The 24060-nt window shown below is 42.3% G+C and overlaps 1 protein-coding gene across 1 annotated transcript in view; it reads right to left on the bottom strand.

The window, feature by feature from the left end:
- Window positions 1-764: 764 nt before the first annotated feature.
- The window catches only part of KLF7 (KLF transcription factor 7), a 123686-nt gene continuing 100390 nt past the window's right edge, over window positions 765-24060 (bottom strand). Inside the window, exons 4-5 of the mRNA XM_057381714.1 lie at window positions 13071-13194; window positions 765-5775 (exon numbers count right to left, since the gene is read on the bottom strand). Coding sequence (XP_057237697.1) covers window positions 5724-5775; window positions 13071-13194 — 176 coding nt within the window. The 3' untranslated portion in view covers window positions 765-5723. The remainder of the gene's footprint in view (window positions 5776-13070; window positions 13195-24060) is intronic.

The raw sequence follows: 24060 nt of genomic DNA, 5'->3' as shown, positions 1-24060 counted from the left end.
CTATACACCTCAGCGATTAGCTAATTTTTTATGCCTGGAGTTAAAACCATTCCAAAAGCAAGAATCTGAGGGATCCTCTTGCATTCAGATTTTTCTTACCCATCTGTGTTTGGTCAGTCCTTCCAATGCTTTATGTGACTATGTGCYACCCTCCAAAAAACAGCAGTTCCAAAAAGTCTGAGGAAAGTAAGAATGAATGAAAAAAAAATTCACCTTTGTAGAAATATGTCAGCTTAGATTTCAGGTCCTGGAAACCATTACTGAGACATCAAATGGATCTTTCAGGCTAACAAACTTGTTTCCRTAACATCTGGCTGCAGGTAACACATCTCAAGGTATGATATTGCTTCAAACRATAAGGTTTGCTAAGGGTTTGGGGTTTTTTTAAGATTTCTTCCTTTCTAGGTCTCCCTCTTGAAGAAAACTTAAAAATTTAAGGATGCAACTGTCAAAATTCAAGAAAAAACTWACAGGCCTGCCACACAGTCTGTTCCATCAGCACAGACTATGAAGAAATAGAACCAGTACACATTTAATGAGTGAGAGCTGTGAAAGGAATCATAGAAACACAAAAAATAGTATTGGAAGGTACTTCCGGAGGTCACTTAATCCAACATTCAACCCTTTGCTTAAAGAAAGATTAGTTAGATCACACAGCTCAGAATCTAGAATTTCACATCAGTTGCCAGCTTAGCCAGGTAATGTAATTGTCTAGACTGAGTACTAGGTACTGAAAAAGAGCTCAGAGATAATAAAAAATACTCTGGATTCTGCATTCCACTTTTCTGTTAGACCAATCTTTATAAAATAGATATGGTATTTTATGTTGCTCTTTATCTCCTAAGGGGAAAACCAAACTGAACAAAGATGCACTGAAGTGTTGTTTTAATATAAAAAGTGACTAAAATACAACATCATRTGTCTTTATATTTGATATAATACAAATGAAACAATAAATTTTTAGTTTAAAGTAAACCATCAATGATCATGTTGAGAAAAACAGAATTTTACTTGCCAGGCCTCAAGCCAGCAGTATAGGAGTATACTTCTATAAGCATATTTGTATGCAAAGATTCAGCAAATTTGATTAGAAAACTACTTAYACTGGTGCTTCCTGAATTATTTTTATTAGTCAGTTTTCAAAATAGAATCTTGTCTTCAAGTGTAAGTTGTCTCAATTAGATAATCAAAAAATCCAGAATAAATAAATTATATCAACACTGTAACATACAAAGCACATCTTGATCTGGAATATTCTGTCCTGGTCTCCCTATTTTAAGAAAATGATTGACATATTGGAGGAAGTCTAGCAGAGAGTCACCATGCAGGTTGTGGAACACACGATGGATGAAGAGAGGCTCAGAGACATGATTCTGCCTTAAGAAGAGAAGGGTAAGTGTAGATCTTATTGCTATCTCCAAATACCTAACCAAGACTGTAGAGAAGCCAGACTGTTCTTGGAGGTGCACAGTGGAAGAGGCACTGAAAACAGCTTCGAATATGGAAAATTCCCACTTGACACACAGATCTCTTTTTTTTTTTTTTTACTATAGAAGTGATTAAATACTGAACAGCTTGCACAGAGAGGTTGCAGAATTTCCATTCTTGGGGATTTAAAACACAGCTGGATATGGCCATGAGCAACCAGCTCTAGTTGGAGGTTGACTAAGACAGTGTCTGGAGGCCCCTTTCCACATGCAYGATTCTATGATTGAATGCTCTGCTCCAAAGTATTATTTAGCTAATCACAAAAACACACATTTGTTTTAGTTGCTTCCTCTGTATCCACTATTTTGTGAGACTTTTAGTTCAATTTGTTTTCATCCTATAGTTCCACAGCCTTGGAAACCTCTATTGGACTTTCTTATAATGGCTTCTGTTTTGCAGATAGGTATAAATCTAGCATTGAATGACACAAGGTAAAGCTTCTCCTTTCTAAAATCTAGCATTGAATGACACAAGGTAAAGCTTCTCCTTTCTACAGCTGGATAACTCAGTCCTCAACTGTCATCAAATCATTTGTTTATGAGTTTGCTCTCACAAAACCTTATACAGAGCCTTTCCTCTTTAGTCTGATTCTACTAATAATTTACAGAGAGAGGACAAGTGTACAACTTCAGCAAGGAGACATGGGCCCAAAAAGGAACTAACTATAACAGACCACATAAGTTTGAAGTGTACAGYTTAAAATATCTGCAAAGAAACAAAATTTGTCATTGTAAAAAAAMCAGTCTTGGAATGTGTCACTAATTATGTCTTTCCAAAATGGAGACTCCTTCTATAAAACACCAAAGCTACAATTCAAGATTTTAGTAATGACTAAGACATTTGCATATGAGCACCCAAAAACTGAAGTCAAGAGATTGACTGAGTACACCATATATACAGGTGAAAAAATATCTCCCTTTTTAAACATAAGAGGTGGTTCCAAAGCTCAGATTTTGGCTTCAGAGTTCAAGGCCCACTACAAAGCCTGAGAAATTTGAAATCTGCCTTTTACCTCCCTTCTTTTTATGTTTTTTAGGCTATTTGGATCTGTGATTTAGATATAGGCCTGCCTTTAGAACAAAGTAAACATGTATTTCAGCATTTTTTTTCCATTAGGACCCTTGTTCTGGCATATTTAAATAAGATGCCAACAAGACCATAAATGAMAACTGGAGTCTAGTATAGACTTAATAATTAAGGTTTGTAGACTACTGATAACACATCTAAAGGCAGGTGTGTTCAGAGGACAAAGGAGGATATTTATGCAGGTTCACAGCCAATTAACAGCGCAGTGGAGAATTCGAGAGTATAAACTGTAGGACACTAAGAAAGGAAATTCTAGGATTTTCTTATACTTTTTCTAATCTAATGCACTCACTGGATGCTCTACAGTTTCTCACAGCTGAGGTTTCTGCTCCCATTAGACATCTTCCTGAGGGGCAGCAGAGGAGCAGCACCAATCTCTGCTCTCTGCTGACCAGTGACAGGATCCAAGGGAATGGGATGGAGCTGTGTCAGGGGAGGTTCATGCTGGACATTRGGATAAAATTCTTCACCCAGAGGGTGTTTGGGCACTGGAACAGGCTTGCCAGGGAAGTGGTCAGAGCCCCAAGCCCCCAAGCCCCCAAGCTTGTCCGTCTGGACAATGCTCTCAGGCACATGGTGGGATTCCTGGGGTGTCCTGGGCCAGAAGCTGGACTTGATGATCCTTGTGGGTCCCTTCCAATTCAGGATACTCTGTGATTCTGTGATCTGGCAGGATGCTCTATATATTCCAACACAAATCGGATTCTAGGGCTCTCAGTCCCAGTGGAACAGCTGGGTGGAATGGCCATAAAAAGTATGCAAATACAGAAGTAGAGAAATATGAGATTGTCAACAAGCACTGCTCTGCAATTTTTAAATGTATACATATATATATATAAGGATATATATATACACATATAGAGTATAGTTAGTTTTAAATCTTTGGAATAAATTCAATTTTTGTTCTCTCTTTCTGACTTTCGTTCACTCTCTCTCATGCTCTAATCACGAATATTACATCATTGTCCCTAAAAGATGGTTAGATTTTGGTCCATATTTCATGTCATATGGGCCAGACATCGTATCTCCCCCCGTCCCCAAAGTGTTCAGTTGACAGTCACAGTGTTTTGTGAAAACTGTGAGGAAAACCAGCATCTTTTGAAYAAATTCAATGTCTCACTGGAACCAAAGGCTGCAAAATGCTGAGAATTCAAGTGCCAAGGATCCCGGTGACAGCTCTTAAACATCTATTGAGTTTCTTGTTTGCTCCTTTTCCCCCTTAAGAGTCCAATTTTACCTCCCAAAACATAAATTAAGGGAAATATTTAACAGTCAATGAGTCAAAACAGTCAAAGAAGGGCAGTTGGTTAATACATTATAAAAGAGCAGCAACCATCTGTGGATCATGCGCTATTTTGTCGCATTTCTAGACACCTCTTGTAAGGATGGTCCCACAATATACAAAATATACAACCTAATGATCACCTGCCTGCTTGCATAGGCCGTTTTTATGGTCCTAAATGCAGTCTTTGGAGTCAGGGCCAGTGCCAAATATGTTCAAACACAAGTTATGACAATACATTTTTTAGGGATTTTTTTCYTTCTGTAATGAAGACTTTAATCCACTTTGAGGCAAAGAAATAAAATTATCAATAGGATGGAAGGATTAGSATGAGACCTTCACTTTTCCTTGATGATTCACACCGTAGGCCAAAAAGGACCTCTAGCTTAGTAATACTTTAGACCAATCATYTGGAAATGCCTCACTGCTGTATGTAAAATCCCTTCCATCACCGCTCACATGGTTACATTTTTTCATATAGGAGTGGGCTACAGCATMATCTTGATGAATGGAAAAGCAGGACTTTGATAATTTCTTTAATGGGCTAATGCTGAATGAAGCCATTGTACTTGGAAGAGGTTCTTGATTTCCTACTCAGAGATTGGAATAGGATTTTTGGCTTGGGGTTTTTTTTGTGTGTAAGATGCTCAACAAACATTATGTTTAAATGAAAACGTCTGCAGGTGCTCTTTACACAAGAGAAGTCAAATGTTTTAAATTGATTAATAGAAGAACTGCAAGAAAAAGYAACATAATTCACCACTAAATCACCGTGGGTTGTGGCTAACATGCTCACATGATGTAGAAGGAATCCTGTAGTCATGCCTGTGTGGCCAGTCCCAGACTGATATCCAGGTGAAGACAAGGAGTTCTGAAGATCACTTGTTTGTGGAGAAAAGAGAAAAAAGGTTTAAGCTTCCAAACAAGCTTTTAACGTTTTTTGTTCAAAAAATAAACAAGAAGTCCTAGCTATGGCAATAAGGTGAGGCTTACAGAGATATTAGGTGCTGTATCTCAGGGSTTTATCCCTTGGCTACTTAGCCATCGTGGCAGCAGCTTCCAGAGTCCCTAGTGCATATCTTGTGCAATAGCCAAAAAAAAAAATAAATAAAAACAACCAACAAAAATATAATCCTCTGTGGAGTCTACATAAACTCAGGTCAAAAAGAGGATATTTGTGTCACAAGTGTCACTCCACAATCTACTGCCATTAAGGCCACTGGTACTGACTTAAAAGGATCTCAGTAGCTCAGTTCTAGGAATAAGAACCAAAACTAAGACAGATCAAAGTGTCTGTGAGAAGTCTGATGCACTGAACATTAGGAATTCYCAGACAAAGAACAAAGAAACAAGAGGTTAATTTTGGCTACCAAACTGGGATTTGGTTTTCTAGGTCATTGTKTTCCCCCCACCTATTTAAAAAGAAAGTTAGTGCTACAAATATGCAACTTCAAGACGTCATATTCTTCTACTGAGTTGCRCTGAGAAGCAAGTTAGATAAGCCCCTCCTATTGCCGTCCACCTGCAGGGAAGCCTCCTCCGTTTTCTTTGATTTCCATTGGCAAAAACAGGAAACAAATCCAAGAGGGATGAAGTACTGTAAGCMATTGTTCTTTTTCACTGATTTCACCTCTATACCATTTCCTCGCCTGCATCTTCTCCCATCCAGCTGGGGCAAGGCATAAAAGAACYGACGTATGTATTGAAGTGTAACCGGGTGCATGACAGCGTGAGCATGTGGTCCCTGTACACAGGATTACATGGGATCAAGTTCTCTTCTCCTGTAAGGTAGCACGTTGTAACTTGAGTTCCACTTCCATCTCACAACACTTAGCCCAGATGACATCCATGCCAAGCTGACTGACAKTTAGATGTGTCTCTTCATGTGGAGGGCGAGGTGATCCGACCTGGAGAAACACCTGCAACATAAAGCAGGAAATGAAATAAGTATATGATTTGGGAAAACACGGTTTCTGCTCCTTCCTTGTTATGTACAGGAGAAAAATATATATCCAAGTTTAGAGGCATTTCTTGGGTTATCCATGGATTACCACCAAACCCGATGTGATTGACCTCTGTGACCACTGTCCTGGTTCTTTGGCAGCTAGACTGCTTTTCTCCTTTCCCTGTTCCTCTCCTTTCYGCTTCTTTCACTGAGTCAAACWTGAGRAAAGAGTGCTCRTCTAYGTACCTGCACTATAAAACCAAATAYTTAGTATGTGTWTGTTTGCACATARAATAATTAWATCASTTTTATTCAAGTACTCAACAACATCATTTTTCAAAGTACCAGCTTTCTGAAGTGCCCACTACCTGCAACAAGCACTGAAGAATGATGCTAGTTTTGAAAGCTGAATTCTCATTTCTAGCTCCAAACTAGAAGGAAAACTGGTCCAGAGTTTGGACAGTGACAATCCATCAGGCTTCACATCTCTCTCTTCCTCTCKGCTGGAAATACGGGTGGTAATATGTGGATTCTGATGAACATTAATCCTCTGAAGGATGTTGACAAAAGATATTATGCCTATTTTGTAAGAGTKACAATTGAAAGACAGAGAAGGCAAGGTAGCTGTAAATCACACAGGCTGTGGTAAAACTAGGGGAAAAAAAAAAAAAAGAAAGCCAGAACTTGAACTTTCAACTTCCATTCTTTATGCACAAAGAGATTTTTTTTCCATCTCATAAGAAGACATTGTTTTGTCATTCTGAACATGTAGTTGGATCCTGATGAAATAGAGTGGCAACCCTAGAGAACTAGCTGAGTTTTAGGGCTCGCCTAAACATGTAGTTAATGAATAAGGCAGAACATAAATCTGAAATGAAGCATCTATCCTTCATTAACTACCTTGCTAAAGGTTTATGACTGTCTTTTGAAATCCACTGCCTTCTACTTAATCCACTCAGGAGGTGGGTTAAGATACTCAGGGAAAAAAAAAAAAAAAAAAAAAAAAAAAAAAAAAAAAAAAAAAAAAAAACCAAAACCACCCACTCAGAAACTCAGAAACAATCCAGGGGGAAAGGAACCTCCCAAAGAGTTAATCAGAAATTCATATTCTAGAAGAGCTGCCTTGTAGTACACAAGCTGCAGGGCACCCAGCAGCAGAAACAGTAGCCCAAATTCAGGATTTTCACAGCACCAAGATATTGTCAGAGTGATCAGGGGAATAAGTTCTCAAGAGCAAAAAGTGCTTGTCTTACCTTACCATTCAATACATGCTTTATTCTATCGAGACTGCCTGTAAGCAAACATACTTTTTTGACTCCACATCCATTAGATATGGGATTAAAAGTGCCAATTAATTTCACATCCTCCATCACAGTGTCATTTAAGATACGTATGGCACTGGAAAGCAAGCCACAGGACAAGCAGGTTGCCTACCCCACAGCCCTAAAATGGAGCCTGTCTCTCACAGTGCAGGACTCATACTCAGAAATTAAACTTCTACTAGAAACTKCAGCTCAGCATTACAAACCAGGAGGTTTTCAAGTTCCCTGAAAATCCTGCYTTGCCTTCTTTCCAACTTAAGCCACAAGACACTGGCTTATTTATTTTAAAAACACTTGCTACAAATAGCATACCAATCCCCACATACCTGTGGCTTTTGAGTAAACTGGTTTTGTAGGCTCCAAGAGCATCAGAACTGAGATGCCTGGTGCATCTTTTCAGTGTTCTGCAGAATCAGAGTGTAAAGCAGCCACCAAAAATGGTCTGGAGAATACCCTTGTGCGAATCAAGATAGCTCATACATGGGCACTGAGTGTATTTKTTAAAAAGCAGTACTTGAGTATTTTGTACTTTTCAGAAAGAAGCAGAAGAACAAACCACCCAGAAAAAAAAGCCAATACTGATAGATTAAAAAAAAGAGGGTCAATCTAAAGGCAAATACCCAAAGAATAAACACCCTAAGCAGAGAAAGGCTGAAAAAGAGAAGTGTTGTGGTAGATGAGATCACCCCGAAGAATGCTGGAGGGCTAGACAGCCCTGGGACAGCTGGAACTCGGTGGTGGAAAGATCTTGATAATCCCCTTGGGAATTAGATGGTTCCTCCCAAGAATATGTAAATCCTGCTTCCTTGGTTGGACTTAACCTGATCCCTCACTCCACCCACCCCTTCCTCCATTGGTCATTGTATTCCCTTTGCCTTCTCTCTCCACCCAGTTGCCCAGGTAACTGGCCCCCAGGGGTATATCTGTGGCCAGATAATCCCATCCCATCTTCTTTCGCCTCTGGTGTCCTTTGGGAATAAAACCCTGGAATAAGCTATGCGATCGAGCCTCCTGCTATGGACTACTAGTCCACTGGGGTGTGTGTGTCTGCTCTTCATGCACCTGGGTGTTGGTAAATCCTCCTGCACGGCACCAAAGCAGTGCCAACCAAGGTGATCTCCACAGCCAGGAGACATTGTGGTACACGCAGAGGGATCAGACCACACTGAACACCGCCCAGATCACGTTAGAGAAGAACTATAAAAACAAAGCTCTTCTAAATAGTTTTAGTCTAAATTCTTTTCTGTCCTACTGGATTATTCCACTGCCCATGTAATCAATCTGCATCTACACACAGASATGAGTGATCAAGAGATACATTTTTAAGACAAAGAAACTTTAAAACAAGGCAACTTCCAYAAGAAGAGTCATACACTCATCTTCTGTGAATGAGCACAGCTCTGCTCAAGKCAGCTCTTCTCTGCTTGCAGGGCTTACAAGGGAATTAATACCTTCAGAATGGCAAAAATGAAAGACTTCAAAACAGGATGGAGGCTGCATTCCTCCAAGATCCTACATGAGGCACGGCAAGACAGATATGAATGTGACAATGGACCCCGTGCTTTCAACACAGCAGGCTCTGCACAGCTAGAATTTTCTAGCCCTAGGGTGCCAAAATACACCCTTGGACCAACATCTCTCTCATCAGTCCAAAGTGAGAAAGCAGCATGCTCTGGCTACRAGGGCTGCCAAAACAAAACAACAGCTTGAGTGGCTGCCAAAAAGACATGCACCAGCTGGCACTTCAGTCTAGGACTAGTCATAAGGCCACTACCCAAGCACAGCTTTTCCTCTCCAATTGTCTCTTTTATAGATGCAACCCAGGAAAATGTATGTTGAGTCACACCATAGCAAGGTCTGTTAAAAATATGGGTTCAATACATTGTTKCACATCAATAACCCCCATATTAGCATCTATAATATTTTATGGCTAATAAAATGGTGCCATATTTGCTAGTTTATAGCTAATAAAAWGGTACAATACTAATTCTTCATATTCTCCTGCTGATTAATTTGGTTAGTTCTATCTRTTGGTAAGGCTGGTGGATGTGAATTTATTTTCAACAGTAAAACAGTCCATACAAAATTTTTGCAGCTAAATCATACTGTCAAAAAGGCTATCGACTGCTGGACACACTTTTTTTTTTTTCTTTCTGGGACTACAGGCAGCAGTGGAAGAGGCTCCACAGAAAAAGMTATCAAAGGAAACAGTTCTCTTCAAAAAATTAAGAAACAAGAGCTTGCTGGTCTCTGGTCCTGCCTATGATACAAGACTTTGCTCTGCACTTCTGGCTTTACACCTCTTTCCGTTCCAGGCCAGCTCTGCACATCATATGTGGGCCCATCACAGCCTTCTCCATCATCCCTTCCCCACTCTAGCTCTTCCTAGAAAGGACAGTTTACGCTACAATAAGACACTCTAATTATAAAAGTCATAGTGATGTGTGATACACAAATTCCCTACTCCCAAATGTGATTCCTTCCTTTCTCTTTTTGCTATATCTCCTTAGCAACACAATACTGCTTGGCACTGAAGGCTCTGAAGGAGAAAAAGGGAAGGTAAGTACAATRAGAGAGAATATATTGCTCAGCCATCTTGCTTATCAGCTGTGGATTTTCCACCGTGGGACATGTTCATTCCAGCTAAGTGCACTTTTAGCTTGCTATCAACAAGGAAACTGTGTGCACATGTGCACACACACAGAGGAATAAGCACCCCAACAGTCTGGCTGTTGCTGTCTCCTAAACACGTATTTATGTAGAACAAGCAAGTGCCACTACCCTGTCAAACTCTTCCCTTTGAAGTGCTGAGGACTTGCACTTGGGAGGAATAGCCCAAGCCTGTGCTTCTGAAGAGCAGAATTCCTGGGGAATGCTAATAAYCAGCATAACCCTGGCATCTGGAAGGCACTAAGGACTTTCCTGTGGTGCTTTCCACACCACTTTAGCTGACTGTACTTTCTCTTCTGCTGCCACAAAGCCACACACCATCTGCAGTACATATGATATTACTCAAACCAGTGGTAGTTTGCCAGCTATGACTAACAGTGTGATCTGTAGGCTGCATGGTGTTGGGATAGAGCTGGGAAAGCAAGAGATGAGAATCACATCTTCTTGTCTCTTTTGTTATAAAATTGACTTGTACACAGGGGACATTAATACTCCTTTGACATTGGTCAGAAGGTAAGAGACACAAGTACATCTAAAAACAGCCTTGGAAGGGACCTGCAGCCAGACTGTGTGAACAACATTCCCCTCTCCTATCTGAATCATCCCTTCCATGCTCTGTTTACCAAGAGACAGCCTTCAGCTCTGATCAACAACAGGCATAGGATTTGTGCTACACCAGTGTCAAAATAGCTCCAATCAGCTCCTCAAAATCTAACAAGCCAGCATGTCTGAGAAAGWGACCACAGCTCCTGTCAATAATGGTGGGTGCAATAAAGGGCAGCTCCTATCTTCAAAGTCCAGATACAGAGAAACTGTTTTCCAGCTGGAACCCTGGCTCAGGAAGGCACATCTTTAAAAGTCTGCCTAAATWGCTAAAGGCAGTTTTAGGCTCATGTTTCAGTGCTTGCTCGAGGTGACCTCTGCAATAAGTGGTAGCAGAGAAAAGAAYGAAAAAACAGTGGTATGGCAGAGTGGGGCAAAAGACCTGGCACTCTAAAAGCTTGYATCAATTAACTGGGGGAATAAGGACAAATCTGCCTCCTATCACCACACACGGATGGTATGGGCATAGAGTTTAACAGAACACAATTCCCAGCACYCTTAACTTTATTAATAATGTTTTTCCTTCATCTACAGATTCAGTAGAAGAGCAGAAATTGCATTAGATTATCACAGGAATATATATTTTGACTGTAATGACTGAGTTTGCTGCCAAAGAGAAAAGCCAGGTAGGAAGGGATCACATGTAGAGGGAGAATAATGAACACTTAACAAAGGACTGAAAGAGACGGAGGAGTTGAAAATATTTGCTCTATTGCTTTAGATCTCTGCTAAAAATATTGTTTGTTCTGACACAGAAATCCTGGGGCTGTGTGAATATCAGTGTGTGTTTGTGGGGTCACTCGGAGGAAAGAAAAGAGAAAGGCAATCCTTTACATTTAGAACAGAGAACATAATTGTTCTCATTCACAGAAGTGCTTAAACAAAAGCAGAGCTGCAGAGGTCTCYACTTGGTTTATCCTGTCCCTCATTCTGGGCAAACAAAAGATAATCCAGGGATAAAACAAAAGATAATCCAAGAGGAAGTCTTCCATGGAGGAAGGGGGACAGGAAGAGGGGAGACAAGGGCAGAAGAGCACTTAAGGAGATGAAGCTCTTGGAAAGGCAGGATGTGAAAATGATCAAATTTCCTTCCCATAAAAGGATGGGGTCCCTTGTTTATGTCCCACACATCCTCTCTCCACACRTATTCTCTGTTGGTCTGGTGTACCCAGAGGCTTCCTAGAGCCTTTATTGTATTACAAAACGTTTCCTTATCACAGTGAGAACCTTAGTGCTGCATTAAAAAGATGGGTAATTTTCTTAAGCCTCTTTTAAAAATATATATAAATAGGATTAGCTGGATAACATGTTCAGATGCAAGCACATTATTTGATTACTCAGTAGTGGATCCAGGTTTCACCCAGGGCATTGCCAGTCTTCAGCTGGGGGGGTGAATGGGGGAGAAGTGCTCATTGTTCGATCCTGTCAGTGCTGTCAAGAGTCATTACAGGGGTAATTGCTTTTGCTCCACCCTGATTTCTTATCAATTGGCTTTGGGGATGTGGAGAAGGGTGTTCTCTTAGAAGGGTGTTCTCTTGGTTTTGTTTCTAAATTCAATAAACCCAGCTTTCAAAAACGCTCAGCACCAAGCAAGGGTGAGCAGATTTTTCAGAGAAGCTCAGTATTTATTGAAGCAGCTCCAGCACTGAGCGAGGACTGTAAAACAATCGCAGGACTCCCGGAGAGCTGCTGGGTGCTCAGCCTGCCCCTCATTTCTGAGTGCCCAGAGCGCTGCTGTGGCACAGGCTGCTCAGGAACCTCGGCTCTGCGCACCTCTCAGGCTTCTAAATCTGGGACCTCACGGAATGAAGGTGCGGACTATTTCCCACTTCAAGGGTGAGACTTAAAACTGTAGGAAAAGATTCGCTAATTAGCAGGAATGTGCAGAGATCACTTACTTGAACTTGAACTGCAAGGTATGACTAAATCACTCTKGGGCTTTTGAAAATGGTACCCTTTGTTGTCTTTTCTTTATGCTCTCCTACTGCATCCTGGGAAACCCGGGGCCCTGGACTCAGTGGTAAAAGAAGACAACRATCACACAGAAATTAAATGCTTTTTTCCTAGAGRTTTCCWTGGCACCTGAAGTGCAACAGCCACACAYACTCCCCATCCCTCCTGCCATACACCCGTGTTTTTGAGAGGTCCAYCGTGCCAAAGTGTGGGTAGCCAGCAGTGGCGCTTGGGGTAGTCCTTGAAGTAGAGAAAATAGAAGGAGCTCTGCCTTTGTGAGCATAGCAGGCTTACAGGATCAGGAAACAGAAAGCTGGGGAGATGCTTTCTTGAGAGAACCATCACTGAAATGATCTAAGGTCCTCTGGATGTATTCTCTACTTTAAGAGTATTAACAAGAGCTGCCCTATGAACTGAATCCTATGCCCACAACAGACACCAGCAGGGTTCAGTCAGACCTACACCTGCTCCCACATCTTTCTCTGTGCTGTGGGATGGAAACAGCTTAGACTACTTAGGAAACATTSCCCATCTGCCAGCCTGCCTGGCCAYTGAGGCASAGAGGACAGGAGCAGAGCAGAGGGTCCCTCCATGGTCCAGGGATCAAAGCAGAGRGACAGAAGGGGCCACAAGGCCAGGTCTCTTGTCTGTGGGAACTGGCGGCTCCATGCCAGTCACAAAAGTCCACATTTCTTGAACACCATGTTAGGAGCTGCATTACCTGTCACAATGGTTGCATTTAAAGGGCTTTGCACCCGTGTGCTTTCTGTAATGCCTCGTGAGCTCGTCACTCCGTGCAAAACGCCACTCGCACCCTTCCCACGAGCACTTGTAAGGCTTCTCACCTGCAGAAGGGAGGAGAGAACAGTCAGCGTGGCAGCAGCATTACTGAGCACTCAACTTGAAAGCCCTGTGTCCTCCCACCCTGCCTCTAACCYGTTCGAGAAGGTTAGCCCATCACAYAATTCAYGGTCASTGTGSGATGGAAACAACTTTGGKCACYGAGGATAGYTCCAGTCCAGATTTTACCACTGCTAAAATTCTTGCACAACCTTATCTCCTGTTTCTAACCAAACCAGCCAACTGGCCTTTGAAGAAGCCCTAAGTATGGCCTCAAAATGCCTATGCAGCTGTGTGGCTGAAGCTTGATTTTCAAACAGCTTTTCAGCTCACTCTAACCTTGCCAGATGCATTACTGTGTACCTGAGTGACTGTACTAACATCTGAACATTGTTCAGGTGTGCACCACTCCAGAGTGACCACCAGCACTGCACCACATGCCTTACCCCRATTCTATTTACCCTTTGTATGGCCAGACTCACATCTGCTCCCCTCAAGCATTCATGCCAGCTGCCCCCAAGGACTGCACCTTTTTGACTTGCTTCTGACAACAAAACCTACACCTTAGATCAAGAAATTATGTGTCAGGGCATCAAGTGTGAGAGGATAAATTTTTAATTCTTTGAATCAGCTGGCTCTGTCTCAAAATATTAACAACACCACTTAAGGCAGGGAAATGGTGTAGGAGAGACAGGAGCAATATTAGTCTGCTGGTAGGAGTTGGACKCAATGATTCTTGTGGGTCCCTTCCAACTCAGGATATTCTATGGTTCTATGTTCATATCTAACAATCTTCTCATGCACATCAGTCTCTGCAGATCAAAAYCTGCCAAGGTGTAACATCTGTGGAGTCATTGACACCTTCTGATGAAGAATTCCGAGGTCTCATGACTCCCTTCTCCTTATTCAGTGCACATGCTTCAGTGTGCATTCAAATTTAACATCTCACTCCCAYAACAAATGCTCCAATGCATCCAATGCTCCATCCCCCTATATAAACTCCATGTCATTCTTCCCCATGCAGTCAYGTGAGATAAAATACAGACAAGAAATCACTTCCACCACCAAGCTTTTAAGTGGATTGTTACTTATTTATTTKTTCTTTAAATTGCTAAGAAGGGAATCTTAAAAAACCCACCACGGGCCATACTGAGGTTGCAGTCTGTATGACCCCTCTAGGCCAATGACACAAAATAATCACTTCACCACAGCAGAAGGTGCAGAGACACATATTGCTATATCAGTGCGTCTGTTCAGCRAGTAGAAGAGTAAGATCTGGGGACTAAGATTATAGGAGACCTAATGATGATGAACTGGAGAGGACAAAAGAGCAAGAAAAGTGAAAAGGGAAAGAGAATCGCAGCATGAATGAATGAAAATGCATGAAAAAATGCCATTCTCCAGTGAATGAGTTTCTGCAGACATTTTGTTGCACAGGCAGCTGTGCTGCAGAGTGGTCATCTGCCCCAGACACAATAGCAGGATGGGCTGAGACTTTAACTGCAGTTGATCCATTTTATTGGCCTCTGAGAGGTTTCTCTGGCTCAGGAGTTCAATTAAAGGATTCACTGGGATGAAGGTGTGAAGAGRGGGCAGCAGCTGGCAAGACTACATYRAAATATCCATTTATCCCACAGTCCCTGAATGAAGAAAGGCCAGCCTGGATRCCCCTGCTGTGAGTCACAGTCCCTCATGGAAAAATGTCCAAAAGAAAATGGACTGAGCCAACAATAATACTACCCACTTAGAATGTGCTTGCTTGGTCATCTCTGGTAACCTCTTGGTTTTTTTATTCTTTGAATAGGATTTCTTCAGCAGAAAAAAAAGTCAGAAACATCTTGTTAGTGAGCAAGGTGYTGGTGTCTTGTTTCTGGGCTGGTTCCTCAACTGTAGCTCATACACTGTCACCAGTGCTGGCCCTAAGCACTAGAGCTGCAGTTGCAGCACTTTCCCACCGAGCCCTCTGCACCCTATCTGGCAAACTGCCTCTGCTCTCCTCAGAGAAAAAGGATTTCTGGTCCTGTGCCAGGAACGGTCCTGTGCCTACAATGGCGCACCTGTTTTCTCTGAACAGAGAAACGATTTATTTTTAAAATTGTCAATAAACAAGCCTGGATTATAATGCAGTTCCTTGGTTCTCTGACGCTCTCTAGTGCCTACTTTTAGAGTGGAGCCAGCAAGGCAGAGAAGCTGCCTTGCAGCATGTTTGACACATGCTTCAAAGCAAATGCAGAAAACTACTGCTCAGCCAAATCTGGCAGGTACAGCCAGTCTGAAGGACACAGTCATCTACAGAACAGAAGGGTGAAGGAAAAGCATCCCAGGCTTTCTGTGAAACTATATAGGCTATTAGGATTGAAGTGGAGTTTGKCTTGTTAAAATTTGCTAAGAGCTTTGAAAATATACACTGCTATATATAGGTTATGAGAGACAAAAACACCAAGTACAATTACTAGTAAACCCACAGACTGCCACATTTCTCTTGTTACTTGCTGGAGGGGCTCYTCTCCCAAGTGTTCCAGCTCTGGCCCTGCACAGCCCTGAGCTGAGTTTTGCTTTCAAAYGCTTTCAGATGCTTCTTCCTTTGTAAGCCAAGCCCTGTTCCACAAAATGTCAGACAGTAGCTCTTAGTGCTCCAGACTGCATGCTGGCATACTGTGGTCCCAGTGGCACAAAGTAAATGCAAAGGGGCACAGTGACCTTTAAAGCCATGTCAGACAGCTCCCTGACCCAGAGAACTCAAAGAGGTTAGACTTCCTGCCCTCCTGCAGCTGCTCAAAAACACAGGAGGGAAGGAGGAGAGAGACCTGCCTGTCTCTGCATGTGAAGACTAGGAACAAACTGCTCCTTTAACAGATGCTTTTACCTTACAAGAAGAWGAAATGGAATGGATCTTACCAAGGTGCACCTAGGTAGAAACTGAGGGTCCTCCTACCTCACTACTGGCAATAGCAGGGAGAAGAAATGGGAAGGATCCTTTCCATGTGTTAGGCTGCTCTTCTCTTGGTCAGAGATTAGAGAGAATAAAAAGATAAATGATGAAATCCTCCTCTGCTGAAGGCAATGGCAAAACTCCTACTCACTTCTACAGGGCCAGGATCTCCCTCTTTTTAAGAAATTAATTATGAGTTTCAAAATCCACTTAAAAATAGGAATATCATGGAGCTATGCCACAATGAACTTTTTCTAATTTCTCAAATTAAAAACCACTCTTAAAACTTGTGCCTGCAAGCCACTCCCAGAAAGAAGGCTCTACTCCTTAAGTCATCTCCATTCAACACAAGGATCTGTGCAGTCCTTAAACAAATCCATAAATGCACATTTATTCAAAGGCACTCAATGGAGGAGCCAGTCTTCATCAAAAAAAGAAGCTAATACCTAGATATGCAGCTGTTAAATGCTCAGCTCTTTCAGTTCAGAACTTACTCCACACCATGGGGGCTGGTTCAGATTCCACACATCCATAAACGCACCTGGGAAGGGCGAGCAGCCAGCAGTGCAGACATAATCAAGCAGTGAATTATGCAATTTTCCTAGATGAGCACTAGTGTTAAAAAAAAAAGTATCATTTGCTTATGGAAAATTTATAACCAACCCAGAATTCTGACTCTCAGCTGTTTCTACTTTTCCTTCTGGAATCACAGACACTGCCTAGTGATTTCAAGCTTACTGACTTGTAGTTTCCGTGGGCAGCATGCACATCAGAGAGCAATGCAGCACAGTGAAGGACAGCTGCAGAGTGACACCGTGGATACACAGGACCCAACATCCCCACTGTGTGCATTTGAAGGGTGTTATTTCTGGCTGGCCATAACCTTGTCCTATGGCTGGAGCTGGGCCATAGGTGAAGCATGCCAGCTGTGCACTGGACAGCCCATCCAAAACCACATCTGCACTCTGGCCAGGCTGAACCAAAGCACAGTGAATGGGGACAACCAAAGCCTCATTTCCAAAGAGGTCACTTGTTCACCAGAAAAAGCTCACATCAGACACATTCTGAGCTGCCTGGTGAGGACCCTGGAGAAGCAGCCTGCACACGCCTGCTTGTTCACAGAGCTGTGTGCTAAAACCTACTGGTCTAGAAGRGCTGTATCATCGAAACAGTGCTACAGAAATGCTATTAGCCCTTCCAATATATTTTAGGATTCCAGTCCATCATGTTGGCACACTTCTGTGAAGCAGCCTCTCTTCACTCTGATTACGTCATGTGGTCCAAACCTCCTTTTAACTTTTTCRTGTTCCTGGGGCACATTTTATACCCTGAGACTGGAATGCCTGGGGTGTAGGCTCTCTGTTCCACTTCTGTTTATGGCACCTCACACAACTGAGCGCTTCTTCTAAAAGTACCCCTAAAGCACACTTCAGTACAGTCTGGCCCTCCATCCTCTATTTCATCCAGCCTGGTCCAATCTGGTAACTAGAAGACAAAGACCTTGGCAAAWTTATGGGAAACATACAATAGTGAAGCTAGAATTATGAGTCATAACAAAAAATCCATCAGACTTTGGCAGCCCTGAAATCACATTACTATTCCTTTTGTGGCTAAGATGAATGCAAGACTAAATATTAGGCATCTAATTACAAAAATAAACAAATGATTGCTACAGCTTTCTCTTGAAAACCAAAAATTTATCATTTGAAAGAATGAAAAAGCCAAATACACAATCCTATTTACACTTTTTTGGGTAAACACATGCTAGGTTTCCAGCAAAACATGAYGCATAGAGCTGGGCTGGTTCTGTAATGACCACAACACTGTTCCTTGGGACTTTTGCCTCCATTTTCCATCCTCGGGTAGTCGTGGTGAGTTTAATCTCATGCAGCTTTAGACACTGAATGCCATCATCTGATATTGCCACCTGTGGTTCTTTCTCAAGTTAATGGGGAGGCAAAGGCATGGGTGGACTGTGACACATTAGAGCCAGGCAGACTGGAATTGGAGATGAATTTATCTACTTTGATGGTGCAAGGGGCCAGGCAAGCAGCTCAGCTGCAGGCACTGGTATCTTTGTTCTCCAGGCACAAACCAGAGAACATCAGGTTTTCATTTCAACATACATTTAAACTGTAAACCCTGTAAACCTTCACAAAATACAGCAATTGGGATGTTGTCTCAAGATACAGAGACCCCTGTCCTTGTCACCTATGTCCTGAAGGCACCCTCTAGATCCCAGACATATTTCTCTTGTCAAAGGAGTAAGGCAGTATTTGCCAAGATTTCACAGAGGCTGTTTCAGCACAGAGTAATTACTAGAAACATTAGGTTACMGGACACAGAGGTACCTAACCAAGATCAGCTAAGGATATGATCAGAAAACTACAGCACAAATGGRCATATTATACTTCTTAAAGATGCACTATTTATTGCCAGTCTCAAGGGTTAGAAAGTCATGAGTCCACTCTTCCACAGAAATAATGAGATTTAAAGAAAACAATAGTATCCAGACATTACTTGCTTTCTGCTTTGTAGATAACCGAGGGCCATGATTTTCAACTTCTCTTTGCAGCCCTGCAGGCTAGGAACATGTATTTTGAAATACAGAGGAAGAAATTTGCTTTCTATTCCTTGAATTTCAACAGCAGGGACTTCAAGAAGAAAACCCTCCAGATTTTGGGATGTGCATAGTAAGATCACAGTTCCAACGCTATGGGGTGAAACCCTGGCTCCATCCAAATCATTGGAAAAGTGTTTATTAGGCTCAAGTTTTACCCTGTATCTTTACAGAATTGAAAGCAAACWAAGATATTATGATTATCCTTCCATATCTATTTCCTTACCCCTCCCCAGCACTCTCCTACAGGGCACTTAGTAAAAKAATCCAGTAGTTTAAGCCCCCAGTCCTGCAGTGAACTTCAGAGGAGAATCACAGTCAAAATCCTTGCCGATACTTCTCTGTGCTAAAACGTGGTAGTGTTTTGGGACTCCTTTTGTCCCCGGACACTCCTTTTTGATTTAGCCAAAAACGTTAAACGAAACTGAGGGGAAACCCCCAAATTCTGCCTGTAAGCATATTTTAAAGSCCATTCAAAGAAGACATTCATTGCATTATGTTTGAAGAGCTCCTTAATATGATATTAAGATAGCTACACAAAGCTAGCATGCAAAAGTGTGTTTAAGAAAACAACAGAAAAAAATCAGCATGTTCTAATCTMCTGTCAATTATTTATATATCGTTTCAGAATCCAAAAAACAAGTTGTCTGAACAAAACACAAATATTTCCTTCCTTTTTTAAATACGTAATTTAAAAAACATTTAAAATGAAACTAGTTCTAMAAGTCTCAATGTCTAAAAACAGGTATTGAAAGACAGCTTCAGCTACACTTGTTTCAAGACTGATGTTCCCAGAGAACTAGACAAACTGCAAAATTACAACTGAAAAAGGGAATTAAATGCAAGATTGCTTGCTTGTATTTTTCCTATAAGGAAGCTCTGGGGCTCTGAGCTGTATGAGGAAATGTATGAAGAATCAAGTAGTGCCACTGGCTTTTTAAGAGCGTTTTAATAACTTTCCTTGCTACCCTAAGAGTGTTTTAATAACTTTCCTTGCTACTGTTTCTGAGAAATCCTTTTGGGACGTACTGTTCCTGGGCTAGTTAGTGGGATCATGCCATTGCAGCAAGCAGCAGCGTCTGTGCAGTGCAAACCCAGGCATCCTGCAGAGCCAGTGCCTGTGGGGATGCTGCCACTGCAGACATGAGTCGCTCAGAAGTGCCAAAAGCTGCTGTGGACTGGGGGAAAAAGCAGCCTCCCAGACCACCTTGCAGAGAAATGCCAGGCAGGCATTCCTAGTTGCGCTGCAGTTTATTGCCAAAGTCTGCCTCAGCACAATGAGACGCCTAATGTGGAACATCACATTACCAATATTTTATATTTATGTAGCACTCTTCATCTCCAAGGGTCCCTGAGAGCTTTACAAGCTACATACATGGCATACCAATGAAGCCAAGCCATAACTCTTTTAATTAGCTGAACATCAGCACACAGCACATGGCACAATGGAAAATATTACTGGCCACTCCTCTCTTCCTATGTAAAGAGCTATGTGACATTTAATAGCAACATATCTCAGAAGGACATTTGGGTTTAAAAACTCCTGAAACACGAAACCAAACCGGATAGGTCTCCTTAACACCAGTGCCTGTTCTCCCTCATTACATATACACACTTTGTCAAATATGAGACACAGGAGAGGAGTTGCCCAGTTGCCCAAGACCTACTCCTTGTTAGATATTCCCACTTCCACACCAGATTCACCATATTACCATCACATGGYTCAGGCAGCTGCTTTGCTGGTGAGGTTACAGAAAACCTGGTGAGCAGCTGCAGTCCAGCGCACGACATCATCACCCTCTTTTTAATATTAAGAAGTTCATTTCTTTAGCAAAAAGGAAGAGCAGGCTATTTAATACACACATCCTCTGGAGATCAATGCTAATATCTAAGCGTATGTGTGTGTAACCCATCAACCAGTAAAACTAATTACAAAAATCAATTTCAGATACTTTCCTGAGCCTTTCATTCCTCCATATACTCCTAATTGATTTTTGTTGGAAAATAGAAAGCCTAATTAATATTTTTATTATTAAAAAGGAATACAAAGGAGGGGATAACGGTCAGTGCTTAACTGGCCCATAAATGTTTTCTACCCAAAAAAAGAGAAAAAAATATTTTAAATAGACGTTTTATTCACAGTTTTGCCACCTGCTGGAAAAATGGAAAAGCGTGTAAAAGGGTGACACAAGAGAAAAGAGAAGCACAAGAGAAAAGCTGGCAGAAGACAGTATGGGGCAGAAAAAGAATGTGACAGGATTGTGAAATACACAATGTGAGAAGGTTGTACCTATTTTTAGAAGGGCAGGGATGATCAAGTGTAAAACCAGTACATTTCCATGAATGATGTACAGTTCTTTTCATTCAAAAAGGTCAGCAGTGCCGTTATAGAGAGGTGACTGATCATATCTATATTAGAGATGGGGAGGAAAGAGGTTAAAGACCCAAAGTCCAATCAGTCTTTCTACAAACTTCAAAGCTCCGGAATACTTTCTAAGGGCCTTGCAGCAGTCTTCAGCATGCAGCCATTCAGGACACAAAAAGAAACCAATTTTTGCAGCATTATGCCTTACGCGCATACACAAGCACCTAACACATATCCACAAAGCCCACTTGCCTAGCTGAAAAGCAGAAAAAAGCAAAGCATGTAGCAACATTCAAAGAAATGGAAATGTTCCATTTTCTGCTCAAGAAGATGCATTTAACAAATGCACATTGCCATCCATGCTGAGCCCCGAAGGAGGGGAGGAACGCCTGGCTTTATCTCTGAGTCTGTGCAAGACTCCCGATGAGAGTGATAAAGCCTTTGCAATGTGCTCCCYGTTCAAACCCCTCTCCACAGCTCCYMTGGGAAGGAAGCTCTGGGATAGTGGGGAGCAGGGCTGTGGGACAGCTGCTGGCACCAGCCTGAGCACACAGCCCAAGCTTCTGCCCCATTCATTGCCAGCACATCCTCCCCCAGGCCAGGCCTGGGGACAGCAGCAGAGTGGCACGGACAGGCAAGCACCCGGCAGCAAACACCRGCAGCAAAACTACCCAATTAAACCTCCAGAATATGTGAGTGTGGANCAGGCAAGCACCCGGCAGCAAACACCGGCAGCAAAACTACCCAATTAAACCTCCAGAATATGTGAGTGTGGAGTGGGGAGGAGAAAGAATAAAAATGGAAAATAGAAGGGAAGGGAAGGGAAGGGAAGGGAAGGGAAGGGAAGGGAAGGGAAGGGAAGGGAAGGGAAGGGAAGGGGGATGGAGTTGCTTGGCAACGGGCGGGCAGAAGCAGCTGTGCAGCAGGTCGGACTGGTACCCAGGCGGCGGGGCCGGCCCATTAGCGCCCTGCATCTCCCGCATTTGGTGCCGGGTCTCCTGGTAACAGCCTGTGCACGCCGGGCTGGTGCGCTTCCCCTCCGCTCCTCCTGTTTCTCCCGATCGCGCGAGGCATCGCTGTTTGCCCTAATTACACATTCTCYGCTGCTTCAAGCTGCCATTACTCCGGTCCCCAGAGGAGCAGCAAGAAATTTTTAAAAATGTCCTCTAATAATGGCTTCTAGTTTCAGATTCTGCGGAGCTCTGTGAGCTCAAAGATGCAAGGCAAGGCAGCAGCAGAAGGAACAGATGAAAAAGGAAAAAAATTCAGCAGCTCACTGGGTCAGATTCTTCCAACACCCTGAAACACATTCTCTTCCCTTTGTTTTTGTAAGATATCTTAAAGGATGGGCAATGAGACAGCCTTTAAGGGACATGGTGCATATTTACATAATCCRGAGCAGTGTGTCAAAGACGTGTTCCTTGGAAACCTATGTTTTAGGTCAAGAGTTTCTGAGAAATTCCAGACTACATATAAGGGCAAATAGGCCAGGAAAAATATGAGACACATATCACGGACTGTGTTCAGAAATGACCAAAAAAATGAAGAGGAACAAACTCCCCYTTTCCAGATGCTAACTTTTTAAATGGTTTTGCTCAATGTTTTTGCTAATTAATGTAGGTTTTGCTTATCCAAACTATTGCAGTGCTGATGTTTTYCAGCATTTACCATCTTCTCCCTTTAGCCACCAGAAAATCAGAGAAAAGATGACCAAAAAATGACGCAGACTGGCAGAGACAGCACAGGAATAAAAACAATACATTCCTTTTGATTTTCCAGTTTTGTCAACAGCAAAAATGGAKAAATACTCAGGATCTCAATCATTCAGATACTGAATTCAATTTGGGGATGGATGCAACAGGGAAATCATGTGCTTGGGCCTAATGTATGCACTGGCAAGTTCTCCCAGTAAAGGCTGCCCTGGAGCCACGGCAGATCTACCTACACAGTGGCAGACAGGTGATGTTTGCAGGAGATCCCATCCTTCCTGGTGCCTTCTCTGTCCTTGGGCAGAGCTGGCAGGCTGCACCCAGCAGCACACGAGCTCCTCGCTCCTGCACACTGAGCAGGGCTCAGTAAAAAGGTCTTGGCAATGCTGCTGGGCAACCCTTGGTGAACCACACAGAATAATCTCAAGAGCACAAGGCAGCGAGTAAAGATAATTWATTTTACCAGCTAGGAAGTTTCCCCATCAGGATTTTGGAAAAGGCACAAGTGATTACCCTTCCTCAGGTCTAAGAGGGGCACATGCAACCAGTCAGAAACCACTCAGGTCATTCATGCTGCCACCAAAGGAGAACACAAATGTATTTTGGCATTCCATTGCTGGGTAACCCTGTGTCTTTAGGGAGAAAAAWTTAAAAATAAAGAGGTTTTCTGTATGAAACATGTTTACTAACACACATTCAAAGCCAAACAAAGCCCAAGAAAAAAATCACCTTTGGAATTCTATGGGTCTTGCATGGAATCAATGATAAAATATCACTCACATGGKAAGTCCATTTACAACAGATCATAGCTTAATCTGTTCAAGTTAATTTTTACCCAGATATTCACAGATAGAAGTCTTCTATTATTTTCAACTACACAGGCCAAGATTTTACCTAAACTTGTTACACTGTGCACCATTCTTTTCTCGCTGCCTCTCTCCAACACACATGCTCCAATTTCTAAAATAACAAACAACAACCACACTGGAAAAAACCCAAACATGGAAAATTTCATTCTGAAGAAGAAAAGGCTTTGAAAACTTTACAGGGGTCCAACAAGATGCATAAATGGAAGTTTATMCTAAGTAATCTATTAAGACCTCTCWGTGTGTGGYRAGTCCGGGTGTACRCGAGGAAGGAATAAATCCCCACTAAGCCTCTGAACTTGCACTGCCACACAGTTGAGCACACCTTTCTTTCAGAACTCAGCTGGGCATTTTTTTATCTTGAAACTCGTGTTTGTCA

The sequence above is a fragment of the Malurus melanocephalus genome, unplaced genomic scaffold, assembly GCF_030028575.1.
Source record: "Malurus melanocephalus ecotype Western Australia unplaced genomic scaffold, MMel_1.1 scaffold_524, whole genome shotgun sequence".
Classification (NCBI taxonomy): domain Eukaryota; kingdom Metazoa; phylum Chordata; class Aves; order Passeriformes; family Maluridae; genus Malurus; species Malurus melanocephalus.
The sequence above is the reverse complement of the archived record's forward strand: the minus strand, read 5'-3'. Positions and strand labels throughout refer to the sequence as shown.